A 23,198-nucleotide genomic window follows, 5' to 3' on the forward strand; every position below is an offset into this window, starting at 1 on the left:
AATCTATAAACACGCATACTGTACTGTACATGGGAGTGAACATACAGAATGGAGACTTTCAAATCCTGACATTTTCGAAAAGTTAGGAGATTAGAAAATGATGAGTTACATTGGGCTGAAGTGCCAGTTCTCATCAAAACCTTCACTGCATTCTTTTGTTCATGGCCGCACAGCGGGCAGTCCTGACACCTCGTAGACCAAGCACCCCGCGTTCACATTTGGTGCTCAGCCATTTTCCACGTGCAGTCTGCATGCACTCCTTGTATCTACACGGGTTTCCTTCTCTGTAAGCTACAGTCGAGTCTCAACAAGAGCCTGAAATGTGGAGAAGAGTCCAACTGCAGACCTCGGAGATTCAGGGGCTCAGCTAAACAGCCAATCGTCTTTGTGTGTTTAGGTCACGTGATTTAGAGAGCGCAAACTGGATTTGTGGAGGTTTCTGTTTACGTTCAGTGGTTTGGATTTAGTCAAAGTACACGGGAGGACGGGGGAGATACTAAGAGGTGCACAGCGAAGTGTCTTTACGAGGCTGCGCAAAACCCACAAACCTTTATAGAAAATGTAATGTTCTGTAATTTGATTACCTCGTCAACAGGGCAGGGCAGGGCAGAGCTGTGGAAGAAAGAACTGATTAATACAAAGGAAAATAATATAAAATAACGAATAAACAAAAAAAATGACCTAAGAAATGATAAAAAAACAAAGACATATTAAATAATAGAATGTATAAAATTGTATTGAAAATTCATCAAAAAAGATTAAATACAAAGAAAGCCAAGGATGAAAACCTGGCATAACAGCTAGGAGACCCCGTCCCAGTGGGTTCAACAAGAAATAAGAAAAAGGACATTTACTGTGTTAAGAAAAGAGGATTACAAAATGATACACAAAACTAGAACATGTATTGGATAGATAGATATGTGTGAAAGGCGCTATATGATAGATTGATAGATGGATAGATCTGAAAGGCGCTATATGATAGATAGATAGTAATGAAAGGCACTATATAATAGATAGATAGATATGAAAGGCACTATATGATAGATAGAAAGACCCTGTGGTGGTCTGGGGTCCCATTCAGTGTTTGCCCCTGCAGGAATCGGCTGCCCAACCCACCATTTCTATTTGATCCTCTTCTTCTTTTGGCCGCTCCCTTCCATATCTTCCTGTCCTCATCATCTTGTTCTGTCACACCCGTCACCTGCATGTCCTGTCTCACCACCTTCTCTTAGGCCTTCCTCTCCTCTTCTTCCCTGTCAGCTCTATCCTTAGCACCCTTCTCCCAGTATACCCAGCGTCTCTCCTCTGCACAGGTCTAACAGATCTCACCTCTCTGACTTTGTCTCTCAACTGTTCAACTTGAGCTTTTTTCCACCATTTCTCTTTGATGGTTGATAAATATGGAAACGTGGATGTCAGTGAGTCGCAGTGCCAGAGTGATACCAGCTTGGTAAGTCACAGCCTACCACCGAGGAGGACTTGAGCAGAAGCTCCTTGTCAAGCAGTGTGGAGTCTGCTGCTGGCTCCGTGTTTTGAGTTTGGCAGCTCTCGGCTGAATGTGCACTGCCAACTGAGCTGCATGCCACCTGTCACCGTTCTAAAGCTCTCATGAGTGTAGTGTAGTGTCAGCCATGATTGGCGCTGTGCAGAAATAAAGAGAAAGTGGACAAGCCCTCTCACCTTGTGACACACGTAATGCTTTGGCCGTAGAGCCTTCATCCATCCTTTCATTTTCTGAATCACTTGGCCAGTTGAGGGTTTGCAGTCAACATCGGCCACAAAAGGGATGCCAGCTTTGGGCAGGGAGCCAATCGATTGCATGGCATCTCATGATTACACCACAAGGCCAACAACGTCAAGTCACTTCAGCCACTGTGCCCCTTTGTTGGCACATAATCAGCTGCTGAAATGTCTTCTTATTTTTCTTCCTTTGGTGGATACACACTGGGGCAGGTGGTACAATACGGCTTAGCTGCTTGAGAGTTAAGGTGCCAGTGACCACACACATAGTGGCCTTGTGGTTATACTTTATAGCGCCTTCTCTAATGAGCGTCCCTTTTTAATATCCATCGCACGTTTGTTTTACACCCTTTAATATTTCACTGCTCGTTTGCCATTCTGCATTTCCCATCTCTCTTCAATTGCTGCCCTCACGGGCTCGATTCCAGCCTTAATAATGAAATGGGCGGCTTGGCTGGCAACTGCGAAGCTACAGATTTTATTTACTGGCAGCTTTAATGAAATGACCTGCGAACAGGGGACGGCGCTTTTCTCCATTAGTTAAATTAGAATTGCAGAATCGTTTTACTCAACCTCACCTCTGACATTTTGTGCAAATCTCACCACCTAAAACAGAGTCCATTAGGAAAGATGAAAAGTAAAATGAAAGAGTGAGAGGGCAAAGAGAGGCGCTGCTAACTGACAAGACCCCCGGACCAGCGGCCCTCATGTTCAGGCCTGGGGGGCTCCCATCGGGCTTCAGGGTTTTACACTAAACCCACGTCGCAATCAGTCAGTCAGGTGCTCTCGAAATTGATCTAAAAATCACCTTTTTTATTCTTTTCTTATTGTGCTTTGAGAAAAATTCAGCGGTTTGAGATTTGTGTGAAAAAGTAAGTGCACCCCTAACATGATATGAAAAACCCTATATAAGATAGATAGATGTGAAAGGCGCTATATAATAGATAGATAGATAAATAAGGCACTATATAATAGATAGATAGATGTGAAAGGCGCTATATGATAGATAGATAGATAGATAAATAAGGCACTATATAATAGATAGATAGATGTGAAAGGCACTATATGAGATAGATTTATTTATTTCCAGAGCACAATTTCAAACACTTATTGGAGCTCAAAGTGCATTACAAGATGAAGAAAGAGACCAGCATTTCTCCATTTAACTTATTTCCATTTGGTGCTATTTGGTTTGATTAAATATTTGGAAGGAAACTGAAGAGAAAAAGTGAAGGACTGAGAATTAGACTTCAACTCATTTTGACAATATCCTTAGAAATGAAAATAATTCTAGGATGCGAGCATGACCTGAAATGGCAGAGTTAAAGCACTGACGAGCCATAAAATGAAATTATTGGCAAGGATTGTTTTCTAGTTAAGCAACTGGGTTGAACCAAAAAACCTGCAGCCACTGCGGCCCTCCAGGACTGACTTTGCCCACCCCTGAGTTAGATTGTCATTGCAGTTGGCATTACTACATTTACATTTAAATGTGCCCCGCTCAAGTTTCTACCCTGCACAGGTTGTGCTAAACATTTCCAGATTTAGTGAAACATGCAGTTGGACTGGGGTGCCCAAACATTTGCACATACCATATTTGTTTGTTTTTTTTTTCATTCAGTTAGATTGTCATTACAGTTGGCATTTGTCTATTGAAATGTGCCACGCTCTAGTCTGCACAAGTTGTGTTAAACTCTTCTTCTCATGTCCAGGTTTAGTGACGCTTGTGGTTTGTCTGGGGAGCCTAAACGTCTGTATGCCGCTGTGTGCCGCTGTGTTCCGCTGTGTGCCACTGTGTGCCGTTGTGTTCCGCTGTGTGCCACTGTGTGCCGTTGTGTGCCGCTGTGTGCCACTGTGTGCCGCTGTGTGCCGCTGTGTGCCGCTGTGTGCCGCTGTGTAGCCGTGAGCAGTTTCAATGCAGTGGCACCATTGCAGACTCTCAGAGGGCACATCAAACACTGAAATAAATACCTGCTTGAGCGGGTGGCACGTGCTGCCTATCATCTGTGTGACCCTTGCAATTCAATTGAATGCGTGGATGAGAACGGCTTACAGTGTTTTGTTTTATTGGCTGACTAATTAGAAGCCTGCACGTTGTAATCTTTCTAGTTCGCCAACTAAAGGGTCATTTTGCTTGACTTCTCACTACACCCATAATGGCTGACAGGGTGCATCACCCTACCGCTACAGTGGTGTGTGTTTATTGCCAGCTGCCTACCAGTTGCAATGCTGGTAAACCATCCATCCTGGGTGCTTCAGTTGTCCTCGTCTTACTGTGGTAGGGACAGAGTGGCCCGGTGGTCACCTTAAGGCTGCTTGTGCTTTGGTGTCTTCTAAAGCAGGGGTCCCCCAACTCCGGTGCTGGAGGGCCGCAGTGGCTGCAGGTTTTCATTCTCACCCTACTGTCTTTGCTGCTGATTGACTTCTTTTATGAACTCGTTTGAATTGACCTGCTCTTGAAGACTCAGACCCCTAAGATTCTCCCCGCCCGTTGACGGTGATTTATTTATTTTTTCGGTGGGGATCCCAGGAATGCACTCGGCCTCGGCCCCCGACTCGCAGCCACTTCTCTCACCGAGACCAGAAAGAAACGGAATTAAACCAGAAATTGACGAATATATTAAACGATAAATAACTGAAATCTTAATTACACAAACTAAAAGGATTCCACCGCAGTTCCCTTTCCGGCGATACACAATAAACACGAGCTCGACAATTAAAAACGACTGACAACAACCACACACCATGAAGTCCACGAAAAACGGCAAGTGACGTAAGGAAATGATGGGATTGGAAGTCCAGAGGTCAGCTCGCCGTATGTGAATGTGCAGGTCAGTCCTACCAGGATTTCCTTGTGATGGGATCAGGAGCGCCCCTTCCTTTCATCGCGCGACGACAGCCAATCCGCAGACAGTCGTCATGCAGCAGGAAGACACCAGAGAGTCCAACACAGGAGACGATCCGAGACAAGACAAGGCGGCAAACAGACCGGACACGACAAAAGACTTCCCTCTCTCTTCTTTGTAGAACTGACCTCCTATTAAATGTGCCCAGCAGCCCCTGCACCCTCAGCAGACGACCAATCAGAGCCACTGCAGGGACTGCTGGGAGTTGAAGTTTTCACTCCCCAGTGGCGCCGCTACAAGCTGCCAAACTATAACGAGATACAAAACGAGCCGAAACAGGACCAGCAAACTGTGACCATCACACAATTTCTGAACATAAAGAAAGATGAGGGTCCCGGGAATGTCGATCTGCTCAGGTCCCCCTCAGAAAAGAGAGACCCGACAATTTCGGACATGACTGCCGTTGCCCAATGAGAGCAGCAACAAACCACAGAGCGGGTTTAATTAACGACGAGACTCGGCGCCTCATTAAGCCACCGGTTGGAGTCTGAGGCCCTGACTTAGGTGGTCTTCTGTTGGCTCACTCACATCACATGTCATTTCTGTTTTGGGGGCCATTTAAGGAAAGAAATGAAGCAATTCAGAGGGACGATGAAGAAATCTTCAAAAAGCAAAGCAGTTAATTAGCAGCAAGAACAGGTCACTAATTAAGAAAAGGCTTAGAATGAAAACCTGCGGCCCACCAGGACCGGAGTTGGGGACCCCTGGTCTTGCATATGTATAGAAATGACGGGACGGTTTGTCATGTGCAGTGTGCCCTCTAGTGGCCGAGTTACTGTGCCACAAAGCACCAGGCTGCTCATTCATTTTCTCCACTGACTGTACTAATAGAGAAACATGATATCTGATTCTATTTCTAGCCACTAGAGGGCACACTGCACGTGACAGGTCTGTCCTTGTCAGGCAGCCACAGCAGGCGTTTGTGTTTTCCAATGAAATTCTTTCTTTGTTTTTCAGTTTACGGCCACAACATGAAAAGCAGCAACGACTTTGTGGGACGTGTCGTGATTGGCCAGTACTCAACAGGGCCCCCCGAAACCAGCCACTGGCGCCGCCTGATGACATCCCATCGCACTGCCGTGGAGCAGTGGCACAGCCTCAGGTCCCGCGCCGAGTGTGACCGGGTGTCCCCCGCGTCTCTGGAGGTCACGTGAACCGTCAAGACCCTCCAAATCAAAGGAGACGGACTGGGAGGGGAGAGGAGGACTGGGATGAGGGGAGCAGATTTCAAGCAGAATGCAACTTTTCTTTTTTAATCACACGTTCTGGACCTCTGGGGTGGGGGGGGGGGCTTCGAGTCTTCTTTGATGTCCTGGCAGACGACAGAAACATCTGGTGCTGTTTTAACTGTCCACCCCAATGGAGCAGAAGTGACAAACCCCAATGCTTAGCAAAGTCAGCTTCAGAAGGGACGCTGGTGACCCCGAGCCCACCCTGTCGCTGTGCAGCAGCAGCCGGACCGCTGATAGTTTCACACAATCGAGATTCAAGTCCACTTGAACACTTCGGGTCCATTAAGGGTGACAAAAACCGCCAGTCCTCCCCATTCTGGTAGATTATCAGCATTCACCCCTTTCCTTGTTGTTGTCATGGACTCTGGCAGCACATCCAATGTTGGAGCCCCCTGGTGATTTCCACTTCTCTCATTGGCACTTCCAGCAATGAACTGCACTGCTGAGGGGCACATCAGGATGAAGACGGGATGCCATGAGACCACTTGAGCTTGAAGACCACTCGTGCGCCTCTGTTTGTCGTCGGCTGTTCATGTGTTGTTGTTGTTCCCTTCGTGGTCAGCAGAATGAAAATCATCCGTCTAGCCCTAAATGTGAAAGGCACCATATAATGGATGGGTACATGTGAAAGGCGCTATATAACAGAGTAACAGAATAAATAGGCAGAGAGATACGAAAGGCAATATAAAGTATATTGGCAGAAATCAACAGATAAACTGACAGATATGGAAGGCGCTAATTAACTAAATACCGAGATGTGAAAGGCGCTATATAATAGAGTAACAGAAATCAAAAGATCAGTCGAGAGCTAGGAAGGACCATAAAGTGTACTGACAGAAATTAACAGATAAATTGAAAGGCGTGGGAGCCACTAAATAACTAAAACGTAAATACCGAGATGGGAAAGGCGCTATATAACAAATTAATGAAAATAGATAGAGACATACAAAAGGCAATGTAAAGCAAATTGGCAGAAATCAGATAAATTGACAGAGATATGGAAGGCGCTATATAATCGATAGACATCAAAGACAATACAAAGGCACTAAATAAGAGACAAGTGAATTGAGAAATGTGAAAGGCGCTATATAAGATAAATTGATGGCGATATAAAAGGCGCTATATAGTAAATTAACAGAAAGATAAACAGTTAAATGAAGAGTACCTGGCGGACAGAGATACGCCATACTGTATCATTTTACATGCCCACTTAATCCTGACCAGCATCGTGGGGGCAGGAGCCTCGCCCAGCAAGTGTAGCGTCCCAGTCCCTATTGGCAGGGTCACACACACACACGGCCAGTTCACCACCGCCAAGCTCCCTCACCTGTATGCCTTCAGAAAGCCTACGCAGGGATGACCCAGGATGTGAACCTCGGTCTTCTTACTGCGTGGCAGCCGCACAGCCCGACTGAGAATTAAATACATTGACAGAGATGTGGGAGTCGGAGGAGAAAGGCGGAATGATAAGAGATGTGAGAGGTGCTATACAACAGAAAATGTCTGCCACTGTGTCACAGGGACAGCAGGTGAGTCGATGTGAAGGTTCACGTCCTAAAAGAGTCCATTGAAGTCCCATCAGCACCCCCAGAGTTTTCGAGGTCACCCTGATTTATTTTTTGACTGTGCCGTCCTGCTACTGAGGGGCACATCACAATGCAGACTTTTTTGTAATGCCGTGACACCCCTCGAGACCGCCCATTCACATTTGCTCTCCTTCAGATTGATTGTTCTCATTTCTTCCCCTTTGCAATGAGCAGACTGAAGATGATGACCCTGTCCACCCCAGTGCCCTGCCTTTCTTGGTAAGCTGCACCCCCCCCAGACATGTTCTGCCCACAATAAGACCACCGTTCCACAAGGACAGCCGAGTGATCCAGCGGTGGCATTTGAACCTGAAGCCATGCTGCAGATCCCAGTTGTGACAATCAGTGAGAGATTTCGGGACCCAGAATACACCGAAGCAGGGGCACCAGCCGGTGGTCCAATCTGAGAGGTGGGATGCTGACCGGTGCCCTCCAGCAGAAGACCTCAGGTGGGCTGGGGTTTGTGTAGTTGCTGTTGTTGTTGTAATGATGAAGTTTAGCCTGACGTGATGATTGCTTGGCTGCCCCTGTCACTGTCACACTTGCGTCCCTTTACACACATTTGAGTGAACTGAAGTCCGCCGTGAGGACAAGACACACACACACACACACACACACTGCTTTATGGGTGGGCACAGGGCGATCCTGGATTCAGCGTGCTGCTTGGCCTTGCATGTGTGCCAAGAAGCAAGATACCCCCAGGCCAAAAGTGTCCATGCGGGCACGTCTCAGCTTCTTGCCTGTGCCACCAGGAGACCTGGTGCCAGACGTCCCCCACAATACCTGATGTGTACCCCTGTCCAGCAGTCTGAAGGGCTCAGATTTGTGTGCCTTTCTTTTGCTTATGTAGCTCCTGGCCCGGTGACCGTTATGTCACACATACATCAAGCGTTGGAAAGGCGCTATATAAATAAAATGTATTATTATTATTATTATACAGAATTAAAAATAATAGAAAAGAAAATAAAAGGCAGTGCAGAGCCCTGGGACAAAATGGAGATGAAGGAGTTGACAAGTTGAAGATCAATGACGCTGAGTAAACGAGTGGATTTGAGTGAAGAGATGAAAGGCGGCAGGGGGCCTCGTGTTATATAGCGCCTTTCACCGTACACAGATGACTTTATGAACAAGCGAGCTGAGTGGGCTGCTCAGGGTGCAACTTGAACTTGAGGCCTGTGGTTTCAGGTCCCAGTCCACAGCCACCAGATGGACTTTTATTTTCCAGCTCTGGTGACATCTTCTTCATGTCCCCTGTGACTGTTGCCCTTTTGTTTTTTGTCACGTGACCGGATTCTAATTGTTTAAATGTGGACAAGCAGATGTTCCAGGTGACCAAACTGTGACTCTCTGTGACCCGCCTCCCTGGAACGCGCTTGTTGTTGTGTCGAGTGTCATTGTGATGATATTGTGTGACAAGCTGAGTGTCCTCAAACCGGAGCATCCCCCTCTGTGCTGATGTCAAGTGTGGACTTCCATGATGTCAGAATCCCCTCCGCGAGCCGCTCGTCTTCTCTGTGACTCCCGAGTGTTTCTCCCAAAGCCTTGTTGTCTTGTTGTGTGCTCGACGTCAGCTCACTTACTAACAATAAAGAGGGGCGCCGATGACCTGCCGAGTATCACGTGACCGGGGGGCGCCACACCTGCTGCTTCAGCTTGGAGCGACACTGGGGGTCCGTCCTGTCAGCGAGGCTACAACAACGGAACTGGAAATAAGGGATACGGTCCTGTGAAAGGCAATATATAGCAGATAGACAAGTATAAAAGGCACTATAATAAAAAATAGAGGTGAAAAGCACAATATAGTGGATACACGTGAAATGCACTATATAACAAAAGGAATAGATATGAAGGACACCACATTATAGGTAATGAATACATTGATAGAGAAGTGAAAAGACGTGTTAGAGAATACTATATAGAAGATAAAGAAATGTACAAGGCACTATATAACTGATATAAATAGGTGTGAAAGGCACTATATAATAATAGATAACAAATAGATACACTGATAAAGATGTGGCGCGGCACGGTGGCGCAGTGGGTAGCGCTGCTGCCTCGCAGTTAGGAGACCCATCTGAGTTCCCTTCCCGGGTCCTCCCTGCGTGGAGTTTGCATGTTCTCCCCGTGTCTGCGTGGGTCCAAAGACATGCAGGTTAGGTGCATTGGAGATCCTAAATTGTCCCCAGTGTGTGTGCTTGGTGTGTGAGTGCCCTGGTGTCCTGCTCGGGGTTTGTTTCCTGCCTTGCACCCTGTGTTGGCTGGGATTGGCTCCAGCAGACCCCCGCGACCCTGTGTTCGGATTCAACGGGTTGGAAAATGGATGGATAGATGGATGGATAAAGATGTGAAAGTACTGTATAGGAGATAGACACTGTAAAAGGCACTATATAACAAATAGAAATAGATGTGAAAGGCACTAAATAGCATGATGGACTGATAAAATGAAAGGCACCATATAAGAGATTGACAGAGAAATAGACACATTGAGAGATGTGCAAGGCACTATATAATAAATAGACATGAAGGGCAATGTATAACAAATTAAGAGAGAAATGAGGTGAAATAGGGAAATAAATAAACTGAGAAATGTAAGGTATTATATAAAAGGCAGGCATTATATAATAGACTGATGTGAGAGGCGCTATATAATAAACAAATGGATAATTTGATACTGAGATGGAATGACTATAACAGAAATAGACACGAGAGTCACTATATAATGAACAAATGTATAAATTGACAGAGATGTGGAAGGCGCTATATAGTGTAACAGGTAAGAGGTGCATAGATGTAAAAGGCGCTATATACTGGACAGTTAGATAGATTGATAGACATGTGAAATTAGCTATACAACAGATAGACACGTGCGAAAGGCACTATATAACAAATAGATAAAGTGATAGAAAGATGTGAAAGGCACCTAATAATTGATTGATAGACGTGAAAGGCACTATATATACTGTAAATATAAAGCTAAGTTTCCCCTTGTGTCAAATGAAGTGCCAGGCGTTTATCTATCTATATTTCATATAGTGCCTTTCACTCTATCTATCTATCTATCTATCTATCTATCTATCTATCATATAGCGCCTTTCATTTCTTTCTATCTATCTATCTATCTATCTATCTATCTATCTATCATACTATCTATCTATCTATCTATCTATCTATCTATCTATCTATCTATCTATCTATCTATCTATCTATCTATCTATCATATAGCGCCTTTCATTTCTATCTATCTATCTATCTATCTATCTATCTATCTATCTATCTATCTATCTATCATATATCTTTCATCTATCTATCTATCTATCTATCTATCTTATCTATCTATCATATCGTGCCTTTCATTCTGTCTATCTATCCATTTGTCAGAGTGAGGGAGCAGCGCCACATGACAGAAAGACTAAGAGGGGGTGAGAGATGTGAAGACCCTCCAGTACACACTACAGAAGTCAAAGGCACAATAGAAACAGAGGGACGTGAAAAGCACTTCATGACAGACGTGTGAGGCGTCACGTAATAAATAACCTGAAACAGTGGAAGGCTCTCCATATGACAGACTGGCACAGTAGGTGCCGCTGACTTGTCATTTTCTTTATTTCCGCCCCACTCGTTGAGATGGACTTCCTGCTGATCTTTGTGTCCCCAGGTGATGCCACCACTGAGCACTGCCCGCTGAGTGTAGCCCACCTGTGTGAAGTGGCCATCGTGTGCCCAGGATCGACTGCTACCCGGGGCTCACTGAGGTGGGAGTCCCAGCAGGCTTTAGTGCCCGATTCTTCTTCGTGTTGAATTGTTTTTGAAGAACATTCTGTGTTTTTTAGAGAAGGCCCCGTCCATTTGTAGCACAGCTGTAAGACCACACGGACATGCTGGACCTCTGATGGTCGAGACCACCGACTTGAAGCTCACATAGTTGAGGATTACATTGGGGAAGTTGAGGGCCAAGTGGGCCGCCTCCTCCAAAGCATGTGAGCTGACCAGCTGACTTTCAGACCGCAGATGTTAAGGTGGTCTGCTGGAGTCGATGAACAACCCAAGAACATCGGGAGATGGAGACTAGACGGAGATGATGAGTGAATCGACCCTCGCTCGATCAGCACCTAGAAAGTGAGGGGCACAAATGGGTACACGTGGGTACAGAGCTGCTCTGTCAGCATATCGGGCACCAACGGCCAGCCACGTCTGTGTGGTCTCTCAAGTCGTGGGGGGCTGGAGATGATCACCTGACCCAACCCTTGTCTTAACCACTACGGTGTAGTGACAGGCCTGGACACTGAGCTATAATAGAAAGTGACAGCCCCCTCAATGGAGGGGAGCTCAGGAGGTCCACCACCGGAGTCTACTGTGGGCAATTCACAGACACACACCCACCAGCAAGGAACGAGCCGAAGACGTCGCTGACCTGAACACACGAAAACAAAGGAAGGGGCAGCCGTCCAATCAGACATCAAATCGCACTGACGCCCTACAAGCTGTCCGCACTGATTTGTTACGAAACTCAGTTGGAAAAAAAACTAACGGAAACGAGAAAACTGTGCGTCCCGCACATCCCTCTGCTCTGACTGTAACGATAACACCAATGATGAATTCTAACAGTTGAATAACTTTATGTAACATTTACTTTTCTAGAATTTTCTCCAGACGTTCATCAGTGAGCGGACCGTCCGCTCAGCACCTCGGACCAAAATGGAGTCGGGTCCCGCTGTGGGAAGGCAAACCTGTCGCCCACGTTACTGTGGCGCCATCTTAACTTAGGGCAGTGCCGCCATCGGTCGCGGGTCTGGCGATGAACGTCGTCGACAACAACGAGAAGCTCGCAGGAAGAACGTGAGCAGCACATCTTCACTTACGTGATGACGGCGAAGTAACACCAATGAGAAGAAATCCGTCGCGTCTCAAAGAAATAACGAGGCGAGATAATTCACATCTAGACGAGTAAAATCAACAGGACCACCAAATGGGAAAAATATTCTTTAATGGATAAAAGGGTAGAGACCCCCTCGGGAAGCGTGAAACAAAACCAGATTGGAGTGAGGAGCCCCCATTGTGGACGACGAGCCAGGACCCCAGCATGGAGACCCCCACCGCTCCGATGTCTCTTTACTTCTGAATGGGAGCCTGCAGTGGGGTGTGGGGGGTCCTGCACACTTGATGCTCGGTGATGTGTCTGCCACACTGCTGGCCGGTCAGTTTGCTTGGGTGGGCATCTTGCACACAAATGGGAAGGTCTTGTCACAGCTGTTATCGTTCCAGGAGCGCAGGGCTGCCATCCGCAGGGGGGACAAAGAGAGAGAAGACTTGGTCAGAAGAACCCCTGAGGACCCCCAAGCCTGCGGTGACCCTCATTAATGAGCCATAAAGTTTGGCGGTGCCTGCTGTTGGTGGGCTGACTGGAGGGAAGTGAAGGGTAAAATGGGCACCAGAAGCTCACCACTGGCCAACGTGCTTTTGGTGGTGGTCCCTTTTCAGATACAAGTGGGCCTTCCTGCTACGCCGGGTCCTGTTTGAATTCTGAAGCACTTGGTCAGGAGGAGCCCGGACCACCGCAGATGTCAAAAACTCAAGGGTCTACTTACAAGGGCATCTTTGCTTTTAGATGAAAATCTCTTCTGTTGTGCAAGACCCCTTTAAAGTTTCAGAATGGCCCCCCCATGATGGTGAGTGGCAGGAGTGGGTGGTAAACCGGATGGAACGGGTTTGTGAAAAATCAATAAATAAATAAATGAAACGTTTTCCTGGTATGCTAAAGATGAGTGGAAAACACAATTAAACACAAAACACGTTGTGTCCTTTATGTCGATTATGTAAATTTATGTAAATGATGCCATTGTTTCTGATTTTGGACTTGAATAAACTGCGTTAAGCATTGACGGCCAAACTGTCCACACCTAGTGGGTGATGTGGGACACAGTTGGCATTGCCCATTTTTAGGCTTTTTAGTGCCACACGGCGATGCAGAAATCCATCTGCACCCCCCAACCCACTCCCACCTGCATCCCTGTGTGAAAGGCGCTATATAAATAAAATGTATTATTATTATTAACAGATGACCTGCAGCTCCACCAGCCCTTCATCTGATGACAAAGGTGCAAATCAGAGCTGAGGTGGCACCACGGCAGACAGAACGGCACCCAAAAGGACCCTCATTTTAGGCTTGGGGCCGCGAATCTGAACCTGCCCGTATGTGGGGGACAAAACAACACGTGAGGGGGTCTGTCACTGGAGGGGACTTTGGTGCCATCCCCGGGGGTGACGCCTTCCTTTAAAAGAAGCTGCACTCATCTCTTCTGTCTCTTTGGGGCTGGCAGTCTGTTCTGTCTGCTCTCTTTGGGGTCTCCATGGAGCCCCAGACGCCCTGAACGAGCTCAAAGCGCCCCTCTCTGTGCCGGTGACCAAGGCAGGCTGGTGTGACAAGCAGCCATTACTTCCAGAAGCCTGAACTCTTGTGACACTTATTTTTTTTTTCCCTGAAAAGCCTAACAGCGAGTTGAGGGGGGCAGCATCCCACCACACTGTGGACCAAAGGACCACGTAACAAAAAGCGAGAGTGTCCCCCAAACGCAAGGAGAATCCTCCCCTTGAACCCAGAGCACACCCTTAAAGATGCCAAGATAAATTATAAGTCTGAAGTGTTTTACACGTCTGTCTGCCTTGGCTTGCGTCTCGTCTTCTATGTCGGTTGTCATGGATGGCAGGCATGGACTCATGAAATATCTCAGCTAGGACAGTTCAAGATATGTCACCCGGCCAGGGGGGCAAGTCAGCAACTGGAAAAGAAGGAAGGAGATCAGGTAGAAGGTGCCAACCCTGCAGCGGAGATGCCAGTGTCCTGGAAGGGCTCAGTCAAGGATCCTTTCTAGCCAGGAAGCCAGCGTGCTGGAATGACGGGGAGTGGTGGGGGGAACTTACATGGACTATTCATCTCCCCGAGACACAAGATGGCAGCATCCCTGGACATATGGACACCTCACAGGGCATGCTGGGAACTGTAGTCCCATTGGACTGGCCCTGTTGAGTTCTGAGGTTGCCACCAGGGGATGCTGCAGGGACTTGCCCCTAAACTGTGGACTGGACTGGCTGCCACTATAAGAGATGCCCCTTCGCTCTCAGCTTCCAAACCCTGGATGAAGACTCACGACTTCAGTTTAGCCCACCCTGACTAGAGCTGCTGATTAACTGTGCAGACTGCATCTCTGTTGTTAGTCATGAGCACTAAAACAGAAGTAATAAGAGAGTTCTAATTTGTTACTGACCCTCCCCTGTTCTGTTTCTCTTCTTGGTACTCAAATGTGCCACTTGATGCCACGGCCCACCTGCCAACTTGTTCTGTCTGCCTAAGGTAAAGTCACCTCTGATGGAGGATCACAGGAATCGTCGGGTAGAGGGGTCCTTTCATCGGATTGGCTGGCTCAGCTGTGGAATGGCCAATAGGGGGAGGCGGCTTGATGGCCAAGGTCTCCAGGACTCTATGAACAAATCCGAATCATATTATGGGATATCATCTCCTGTTAAATTCTGCTCTGTACTTGTCCTATTTCTGTTGTTCTATTGTATTGTATTGAGGGTGACTTGTGTTTTGTTCTTTGTATTCTGTTGTATTGACCCCCCCCCCTTCTTTTTGACACCCACTGCATGCCCAGTCTACCTGGAAAGGGGTCTCTCTCTGAAGGGCATTTCCCGAGGTTTCTTCCATTTTTTTTCTCTTGTCTTTTTAGAGAGTCGAGGCTGGGGGGCTGTCAAGAGGCCGGGCCTGTCAAAGCCCACTGTGGGTCTCCTTGGGTGATTCTGGGCTCTACTAAAATAAATGGCATTGTGTTGTACTTGTGCTCCTTACTATATCTGCGAGTCTCACGCCTGACCTGGAAGTACATCCTAAGGGCAATGCGCTGGGACAGGAGGGACTGCTGGGTCTCGTGTAAATGGAGCAGCTCTGCCGCGGAGATGGACGACACTCGCCGGGGAGGAGAAGAGAAAGAGAAAGAGTTGCACCACCGGGCTGCGTTAACAGAGGGAAGTCTGCCCAGTAAATATTCGTGTGTTGAACCCAGGACTGTGTCTGTGAGGTTGTGTCTGAGGTTGCAGTGCCCCCTAGTGGTCACATGATATATTTATGCAGTTACCATATTTCTATAATCCTTGTGCTTACTGATAAATTGTTCTATTCTGTTTCTTAAAACAAGTGGGCTTCAGTTACCTTGGTAGAAGTCTAACAGCCTGAGACCCCTCTAACCGAGAGAGGGCACCTTACCTACTGCTTCATGAATTACTGGCATTGCCAGCAGCCCACTGACTGCTCGGTTCATCTTTCCCTACTGTGGTTCTCTCTGACCTCCTCTACTCGTTAGGTCGTCGCTGTGGGCACTCAGACGTGGCGCTCGAGGTCTCACCTTCGTCTCTGCCTTTCAGATCTAAAATCTTTGGCTCCTCTCATTTTTCCGATCAGCTCATTGCAATACAAGGCCCGTCATGTGGCCCACCAACTGATTTCGGGGCAGTTCAGAGTCTCCAATCCAAACGACCCGTAACTGTGTGGGCGAGGACACCAGGTTGGCATTTTGAACCTAACTCCGGAGCTGGGAGGCACCAAAACAGACCACCACGCCAACGAGGCGACCCCAGCCCGACTGGTAAGACCCTCAGCTCCTTACCACTGCTCTGGCGGAACCAAATCTCCACGCAGTCTTCCTTTCCGGGGATGCTGTGGATTTCGTCGTCTGGTTGGTTCCCGTCCCAATAACTGTAGGCGTACGGAGTGCCGTCGGTCCACTCGAAGACGCCCTCCTGGAGCAACAGAAGAGAGTGTCGTCAAAGTTCAGCCATTTTTACCGAAGCCCCATTTGCACGTCCACCCGGCTCTGCAGCTTTGTTGTTTTTGCGAGACCCGACATGTGACATCATTAGCATGACAACAAGTACCGCCCCGGGACGACAGGAGGCGCTGCCACTAACAGACTTGCCTCCTTCTTCTCTCTGCCCCTAGAGGGCACCGAACCGCTTCTTCTGGTCCACACCATGTAAAAGCAGAGCGGCCATTGAGGATGGTGTCTGATCTTGATGTGGACGCAGACCTTGAGTTGACAGAAGCCCAAATTCTTCACAGATCGTCCTGAAAGTTCAAGTCTCTTTGAAGCTGCCCAGTGAACGACTTTGTGTGCGTCATTTGTTCGGGTTTTGTGGCCCAGATGGCATCCCAAGCAATTGTTCTTGTCTTGTAAAGAACATTTCGCTCCGCTACTGTCGTGTTTCAGCCGGCATTTCTCCCCTGGCTTTCTTCCCACCCCTTGCTCTTTAGTTAGATGAATGTCCTCAGGTGATGGGGGCACTGGGGGCTTCTTCAAGACCCCTTCTGCCGTGACCTGTTTGCTCTGGCATTTGTTCCCTCGGCTCCCTTTCCGTTCTTCGCCTTTGCAAGTTTTGGTATCTTTTATCTGCTCAGGTTTTGGATTCGTTTGCTCCCCGGCTTACAGTCTGTGGATTTATTTTGTCATTATTCTTATGTGATGTTTGTGAAGATTGTGTCATGTAAGTGCGGCTTATTTCCTGTTTATTGAGGATGGCTGCGTCGGCACCACATTCCTTGTGTTTGGTGTGCAAAACCCCAAGAGGCGGGGCCACCATGACATCACCACTGTGGCTCCACCCTCAGCCCTTCCAGCAGGGGGTCACTGAGATCTCCTCTTTGTGTTCTTTACGGTTTATTGGATTTGGACCCTTGGTTTGCGTTTTGGCCTTGGTGGTCTTTTGAGGCCTACCCTTTTGTGCTTATTAAATTTCTCTGCTTGTTTGTTTTTTTTATCTTTTTTGATTATGGTAAATAAACAGTTTATTGATAAAGATTCATTCGCCTTTGCCCTATTTGCCAGGGGTTTAATGGATTCCTCATCCTTGATGGCCACTTTTGTGTATTTGGGACATTTAAAAGTGTTTTAAAGCCAGTGCCCCCGTTTGGGCCCGTGCAGGCCGGAGAGCCCCACTCTTGAGTTGACGCCAGGTCCTGGTTTGGACTTTTTGGGTAGTTTAGGCCATGTTGGTGCTGCATTCTCACCACACGGTCTTCAGATTTTGAATTTGTGGACCTTTATGAAGTTTAGGAAGTAATTCATCTTTTTCTTTCAGCTGCTCCTGTTAGGGGTCACACCACAGCGGATCATCCTGTTCCTTCTCTTCCTGTCCTCGTCATCTCGCTCTGTCACACCCATCACCTCAGCACATCCATAAACCTCCTCTTAGGCCTTCTTCTTCTCCCCTTACCTATCAGCTCTATCCTTAGCACCCTTCTCCCAGTATACCCAGCATCTCTCCTCCTCACATGTCCAAACCAACGCATCTTTCCCACTTGAGCTGACCCTCTGATGTCCTCATTTCTAATCCTGTCCATCCTCGTCACACCCAATGCCAATCTTAGCATATTAAACTCTGCCACCTCCAGCTCTGTCTCCTGTGCCACCGTCACCCACCCATATAACAGAGCTGGTCTCCTTGTCACCAATCACTCCTGACACTCTTCTTCACCCCGCCTGCACACTCTTCTTCAGTTCTCTTCTGCACTCCCCGTTACCCTGAACTGTTGATTCCAAGTACCGTATTTACTCGCGTATACGTCGAAAAATCGATCATAAAATCAGACCCCAACTTATACGCCTGTTCCGAAATGCAACGCTTCATTTTTGAACATCTTTTTGCCTCCTGCAGTCTCACACCAGTTTCTCATACGCATCGAATTTTGTGGCAGCAGCGCTGTGACCCATTTCATTCGCCACTTCAACGACTTTTCATTTAAAAACAGCTTTGTATTTTCTTCTAATCGTAGATAAGGGATGTGTGAGGGTGTGAGATACAAAAAACACAAAAGAGTGCAGACGTCGCTTCGGAATAGTGCGGGTATCACCGTGTGGTCACGTAGGCTCAATACATAGAAAACAAAAGGCCGTGTGCCCCGTGGTGACTCTCTCAGGTGGGCGGGCGTTAGCATATCTCGTGGACCAATAGCGTGAGATTTCCACATTCGACTTATACGACCGACGTTCTGAAATACCAGAAACTATACAGTAAGATCAAGTCCCGACTTATCCACAGGAGAACTTGAAGGCGAGGATATCCATCCATCCATCCCACCCGCTATATCCTAACTACAGGGTCACGCCAATCCCAGCCAACACAGGGCACAAGGCAGGAGACAAACCCCGGGCAGGACGCCAGCCCACCGCAGAACGCGACTTCACCAACTCTCATATTGTTAAGATTTACTGCCCTATTGTTCTTTTCTTTAGCTTTGAAGTTTGGATTTTTGATTTTTTTTTTCCTATAGAATTTGCAATCCGATTTTTTTTTTTTGGTATTTTGTTTTGTATAATTTAATATAATTATCACATTTCAAAATTCTGTTTGAGCAAGCTGCTTGGGTGGTCTTAGCCTTCCTTCCCTTTTGGATGAAGTAATGGTGGGCATCAGTGAGGGCCGCCGCCAGTGCAAGTGCCACACGTCAAACCTAAAGCCATCGGTTTTCACAAAGACACAAACGCATACGCACCTGCCTCCTATCGTGAAGTCCGATCCAGATATCGGTGGGAATCCCAGGAACTCGGCTGTTGACTAAGTCATAGACAAAAACGTTCTCCTGCCAGCTGCAAAAGAGGGACGAGAGAGCGTTAGACGTGTTAGTGGCATTCATCGTGGCGGGATGAAGCGTGAAAACATGTTCAGGTGGAACAAGTCCCAGGTCAGCTCTGGTCACACACACACGCGGGCACGACTAGGGGGCAGCCAACTGGGCCTGACAGACATGGGACGAGAGTACAGGACCGAGTATCCAGAAAGTCCAGAAAATGTGCAAGCAGACATTCCGCAGAGGACAACCAAGTCCAACGCGCTTCTGTGCCAACAAACCGTCCTCTTGTGATGACTTCATCTCCGGTCCCTCACCGATGTCCTCTTCATTTCCGGCTCCAGACGGTGACGTCACCTCCGTCCCCCTCTGTTTACGTCACCCTCATGTCCTCCAGAGCAGCGCACAATGTCCCCTCTAACCACAGATGGACCACCGGTGCCGATGAAACCTACTGTGGGCTTCAGATTTCAGTTGACGTACTGTACATTGTGACCGACGGCTGGGGCAGGTGGAAGGACCGGGAGAAGACCAATGGGACCCTGGGACACGAGAGGGCATATTAGATCATCCACAGTAGCCAGAAATGACGTCATCATGGAGGGGCCAGAAATGACGTCATCATGGAGGGGCCTGAAAGCGATGTCATCATGGAGGGGCCTGAAGTGACATCATCATGGAGGGGCCGGAAATGACATCATCATGGAAGGGCCTGAAATGACGTCATCATGGAGGGGCCTGAAACTGATGTCATCATGGAGGGCCTGAAACTGACGTCATCATGGAGGGCCTGAAATGACGTCATCATGGAGGGGCCTGAAACTGACGTCATCATGGAGGGGCCTGAAAGGGAAGTCATCATGGAGGGGCCTGAAAGTGATGTCATCATGGAGGGGCCTGAAAGTGACGCCATCTCTGGTATTCTGAGACGGGATTGCTGTTTAGTGGCCATTTTGTGAGACCAGAAGTATTGAAGGTAATTGTGTGAGATTCTTCCTTTTCTTCATTGAGAGAGACGGGGGGCTCTGGTCTTCCTAACCCTCACCCCTCATCTTGTGTCGTGTCGCTCACCCTAAGGCTTGTTGGCTGCCTCCTAAGCGTACGCGTGTGACAAGGGATACCCACAATTTCAGGTACCCAGCCTCACGTGGGGCCGAATTATACAGCAACACACCTACAATGCAGCGAGGAGGCCTTTCAATAAAACGCGGATTTCAATCCCACAGATAAACGAACTCCATGACAGCTGAAAGGCGAGGAATTAAAAGAAAGAAAAGCACACGAAGGACAAAGAAGACGTTCCTCGTCTGATCTGGGACATGTGACGTCACATCCCTCCATCACCCCTCTGGCTCAAATCACAGCATGTCACCCCAGCCCACCTGCCCCGGACTCGTCACTCATCACTCGTCACATGTCACAGCAGACGGTGCTGAGTGTCTACGCTACCTGTGTATTGAGGTGAGCTTGGCCGACTTGAAGCCATTGGAGAATTCTGCGCAGTAAAGGTCTGCCTCTGCCCAGGTCATGTTGGTGGGGAAGAAACGATAGCAGTGACCCTCAAACTCGGTCCAGAAGAGCGGGCAGGACGCTGGCGGCTGGAGCTCGGTCAGCTGCAGAGGGAGGGCTGCGGAAGACATGAAGGTCACCACCGTGAGCGTGGAGGCAAAGCAAGAGACCGGAGACGTCTGGCCAGGCAGCTGTGCGGAGTGACGTCACCGGCGCGTCTCCGGCACAAACACCCAACTCGAATTATATCAGCGGCCTTCTGTGTGCGAGAACAAAGCCTGCCAAGAGACATCCCACTCTGTGCGGACCACCTCGTCATAACTGATGTGTGGGGAGTGAAGCCAAGTACACCAGAATGACTAAAAAAATGAGAGGAATTGGGCGCTGGGAAAGGACAGAATCCCACCCTCCTTAGAAATGTCAAACTGGTGCTGGGGTCAAAAATGGCAGCCGTCACTAAAATGGATAGATAGATAGATAGATAGATAGATAGATAGATAGATGTGAAAGACGCTATATGATAGATAGATAGATGTGAAAGGCGCTATTTGATAGATAGATAGATGTGAAAGGCGCTATATGATAGACAGATAGATAGATAGATAGATAGATAGATGTGAAAGGCGCTATTTGATAGACAGATAGATAGATGTGAAAGGCGCTATATGATAGATAGATAGATAGATAGATAGATAGATAGATAGATAGACATGAAAGGCGCTATATGATAGATAGGTAGATAGATAGATAGATAGATAGATAGATAGATGTGAAAGGCGCTATATGATAGATAGATAGATAGATAGATAGATAAGCAGATGTGAAAGGCGCTATATAATAGATGTCACTTTACATGACTGCTGGTTGCTTGTCCTGTCAGATTTAGCCGCTGTCTTCTGACCTCGCTGCACTGTTGTGCTTGTGCCTGAAGGAGTCGGTGTTGTATGAAAGGTTAACAAGTATGGCGAGTTGTTTAAACTTTATTTGTCCTTCACTTTTATCGAATCAAACACACATAACAAATATCATGAAATTACGTGACAATCCCTTCTCTCTCTCTCTCTCTGTCCTCCAAAATCGAGGGTTGGCCATTTCTTTTTAACGAATATAAAATGTCTGCCCTCGAAATGCCAACCAAAGGCTTGAGTGACTGTATGGTGTGCCAGCTGAGCGGGCGGATGCTTTTCTATTTTCAGAGCCCGAGCCAATCCCAGCAGCACTGTAGGAGCAGCAGCAAGACAACCCAACTCTTGAAAGGGGCACACCGACTTGTCGAGTACTTGAACCTTAGGGTGTGAAGGACTGGCGATGGACAGAAGGGACTGAGGGTGGTGGGTCATCTGTTGACTTACTTAATCTTAACCCTTACAGCGCCTTGGGGTCAGTGCTGTGGATGTAATCAGTTTCAGCACATGACAACATTCTAAATGTCAGGATGTAGAAGTTAAGATTCAGCATAAGAAGGTCAATCAATATGAAATATATTTGGAGTTAACAGTACGACACTTTAAACGAGGGCATCAGCAGCAGGAATGGATGCCAATTAAGAGAATGGCTGGAATAGAAAATGTCAGCCCCTGCGGCCCTCCAGGACCGGAGTTTAACTCCCATGGATTAGCCGAGCCTGCGCACACCTTTGGGATGGGAGAGCTGACAGACCCCTAGAAGGCCCACAAGAAACCCGGGGGGGGGAACGACGACATGCAAACCCTTCATCTGAAAGGAGTCGCCTCGTGAGATGCCATTCTGCCATTCTCGCTCTGCTCTTTTTCTGCCTTCTTTTTAAACTTCTGGTTTCTGTCTCGGTTTTCAGAAGCCCCCACACCCCGAGTGTAAGCGCCATCACGTCGAGGCACATGCACACACACACACACACACACACACACACACACACACACACACTCGATGTCCCAGTGAAGTTTCACAGTCAGACGGCTCATTCCTGCCAGGCTCATTTAACATTTCTAACCGTGAAGACGTGTCTCTCAAATGCCAGGCTCTACCACTGCGTCCCCCCAACTCCCACCAGCTCACCTACCTTGTGTTATCCTGATGCTGGCTGAAGGAAATGCTTCAACGAGAAGGGCTGCGTAGCCCAGGAGCGCACACACGTCCCGGCAGAGCATGCTGGAGTGAGTGTGGCGTGAGCGAGCGAGTGAGCGCGGGGGTCCGTGTGCTTGGGCGCAGCCTTTAGGAGGGACAGCGCTGGGATTTGAACTCTGCAGCCACGTGAGGTAGAAAGGAAAAGGGCAGTGGAGGGGGGGGGGTGAGGAGCAATAAGACGGCCAATTTGGGGAGGTACGAGGGACCACCGGGGGCTTTGAAAGAGGACGAGGAAGGAGGAGGAGGAGAACAAACAGTCCTGGAAGAAAGAGGGAGAGCGAAAGAATATAAAGACCACTGACACCAGACAGACATCAGACCAGAGACCCCCAAAACTAAAGGATATAAAGACCTCAAATATTAAATGTTTAAGTTTTAAAGACCTCAGACCCCCAACAAAGTAAAACATAAAAAGTCATCAGACACCTGCCAGATAAAGGCACCAGAGGTACCCAGAGATAAGTATATAAGGACCACCGACCGGCCCCCCTAAGCTTAACTACATAAA

At 47.8% G+C, this 23,198-nt stretch overlaps 2 protein-coding genes across 3 annotated transcripts in view; one reads left to right on the forward strand and one right to left on the reverse strand.

The window, feature by feature from the left end:
* Positions 1 to 9,069, forward strand: part of syt17 (synaptotagmin XVII) — a 66,672-nt gene extending 57,603 nt beyond the window's left edge. For both annotated transcript variants that reach the window (XM_039774144.1, XM_039774145.1), the window contains one exon: positions 5,604 to 9,069. In XM_039774144.1, coding sequence (XP_039630078.1) covers positions 5,604 to 5,800 — 197 coding nt within the window. In that variant the 3' untranslated portion in view covers positions 5,801 to 9,069. The remainder of the gene's footprint in view (positions 1 to 5,603) is intronic.
* A 1,708-nt stretch (positions 9,070 to 10,777) lies between these two features.
* Positions 10,778 to 22,875, reverse strand: clec19a (C-type lectin domain containing 19A). Its single transcript, XM_039774146.1, has 5 exons — positions 22,626 to 22,875; positions 20,528 to 20,705; positions 19,004 to 19,097; positions 16,122 to 16,254; positions 10,778 to 12,736 (listed from the first exon to the last, which is right to left on the reverse strand). The coding sequence occupies exons 1-5, from the start codon at positions 22,711 to 22,713 to the stop codon at positions 12,660 to 12,662; spliced, it is 570 nt and encodes a 189-aa protein (XP_039630080.1). The 5' UTR covers positions 22,714 to 22,875; the 3' UTR covers positions 10,778 to 12,659.
* Positions 22,876 to 23,198: the final 323 nt, after the last annotated feature.

Source organism: Polypterus senegalus, chromosome 13 (genome assembly GCF_016835505.1).
Source record: "Polypterus senegalus isolate Bchr_013 chromosome 13, ASM1683550v1, whole genome shotgun sequence".
In the NCBI taxonomy this organism is placed as follows: domain Eukaryota; kingdom Metazoa; phylum Chordata; class Cladistia; order Polypteriformes; family Polypteridae; genus Polypterus; species Polypterus senegalus.

Bases quoted from the DNA above. Each gene is read 5' to 3' on its own strand.
- clec19a (XM_039774146.1), bottom strand. From the start codon at position 22,713: ATGCTCTGCCGGGACGTGTGTGCGCTCCTGGGCTACGCAGCCCTTCTC. The intron at 19,098-20,527 runs GTAGCGTAGACA...CCTCTTTTGCAG, and splicing joins AAGCTCACCTCAATACACAG to CTGGCAGGAGAACGTTTTTG. The intron at 12,737-16,121 runs GTAAGGAGCTGA...TGCGGATGGCAG, and splicing joins TTGGTTCCGCCAGAGCAGTG to CCCTGCGCTCCTGGAACGAT.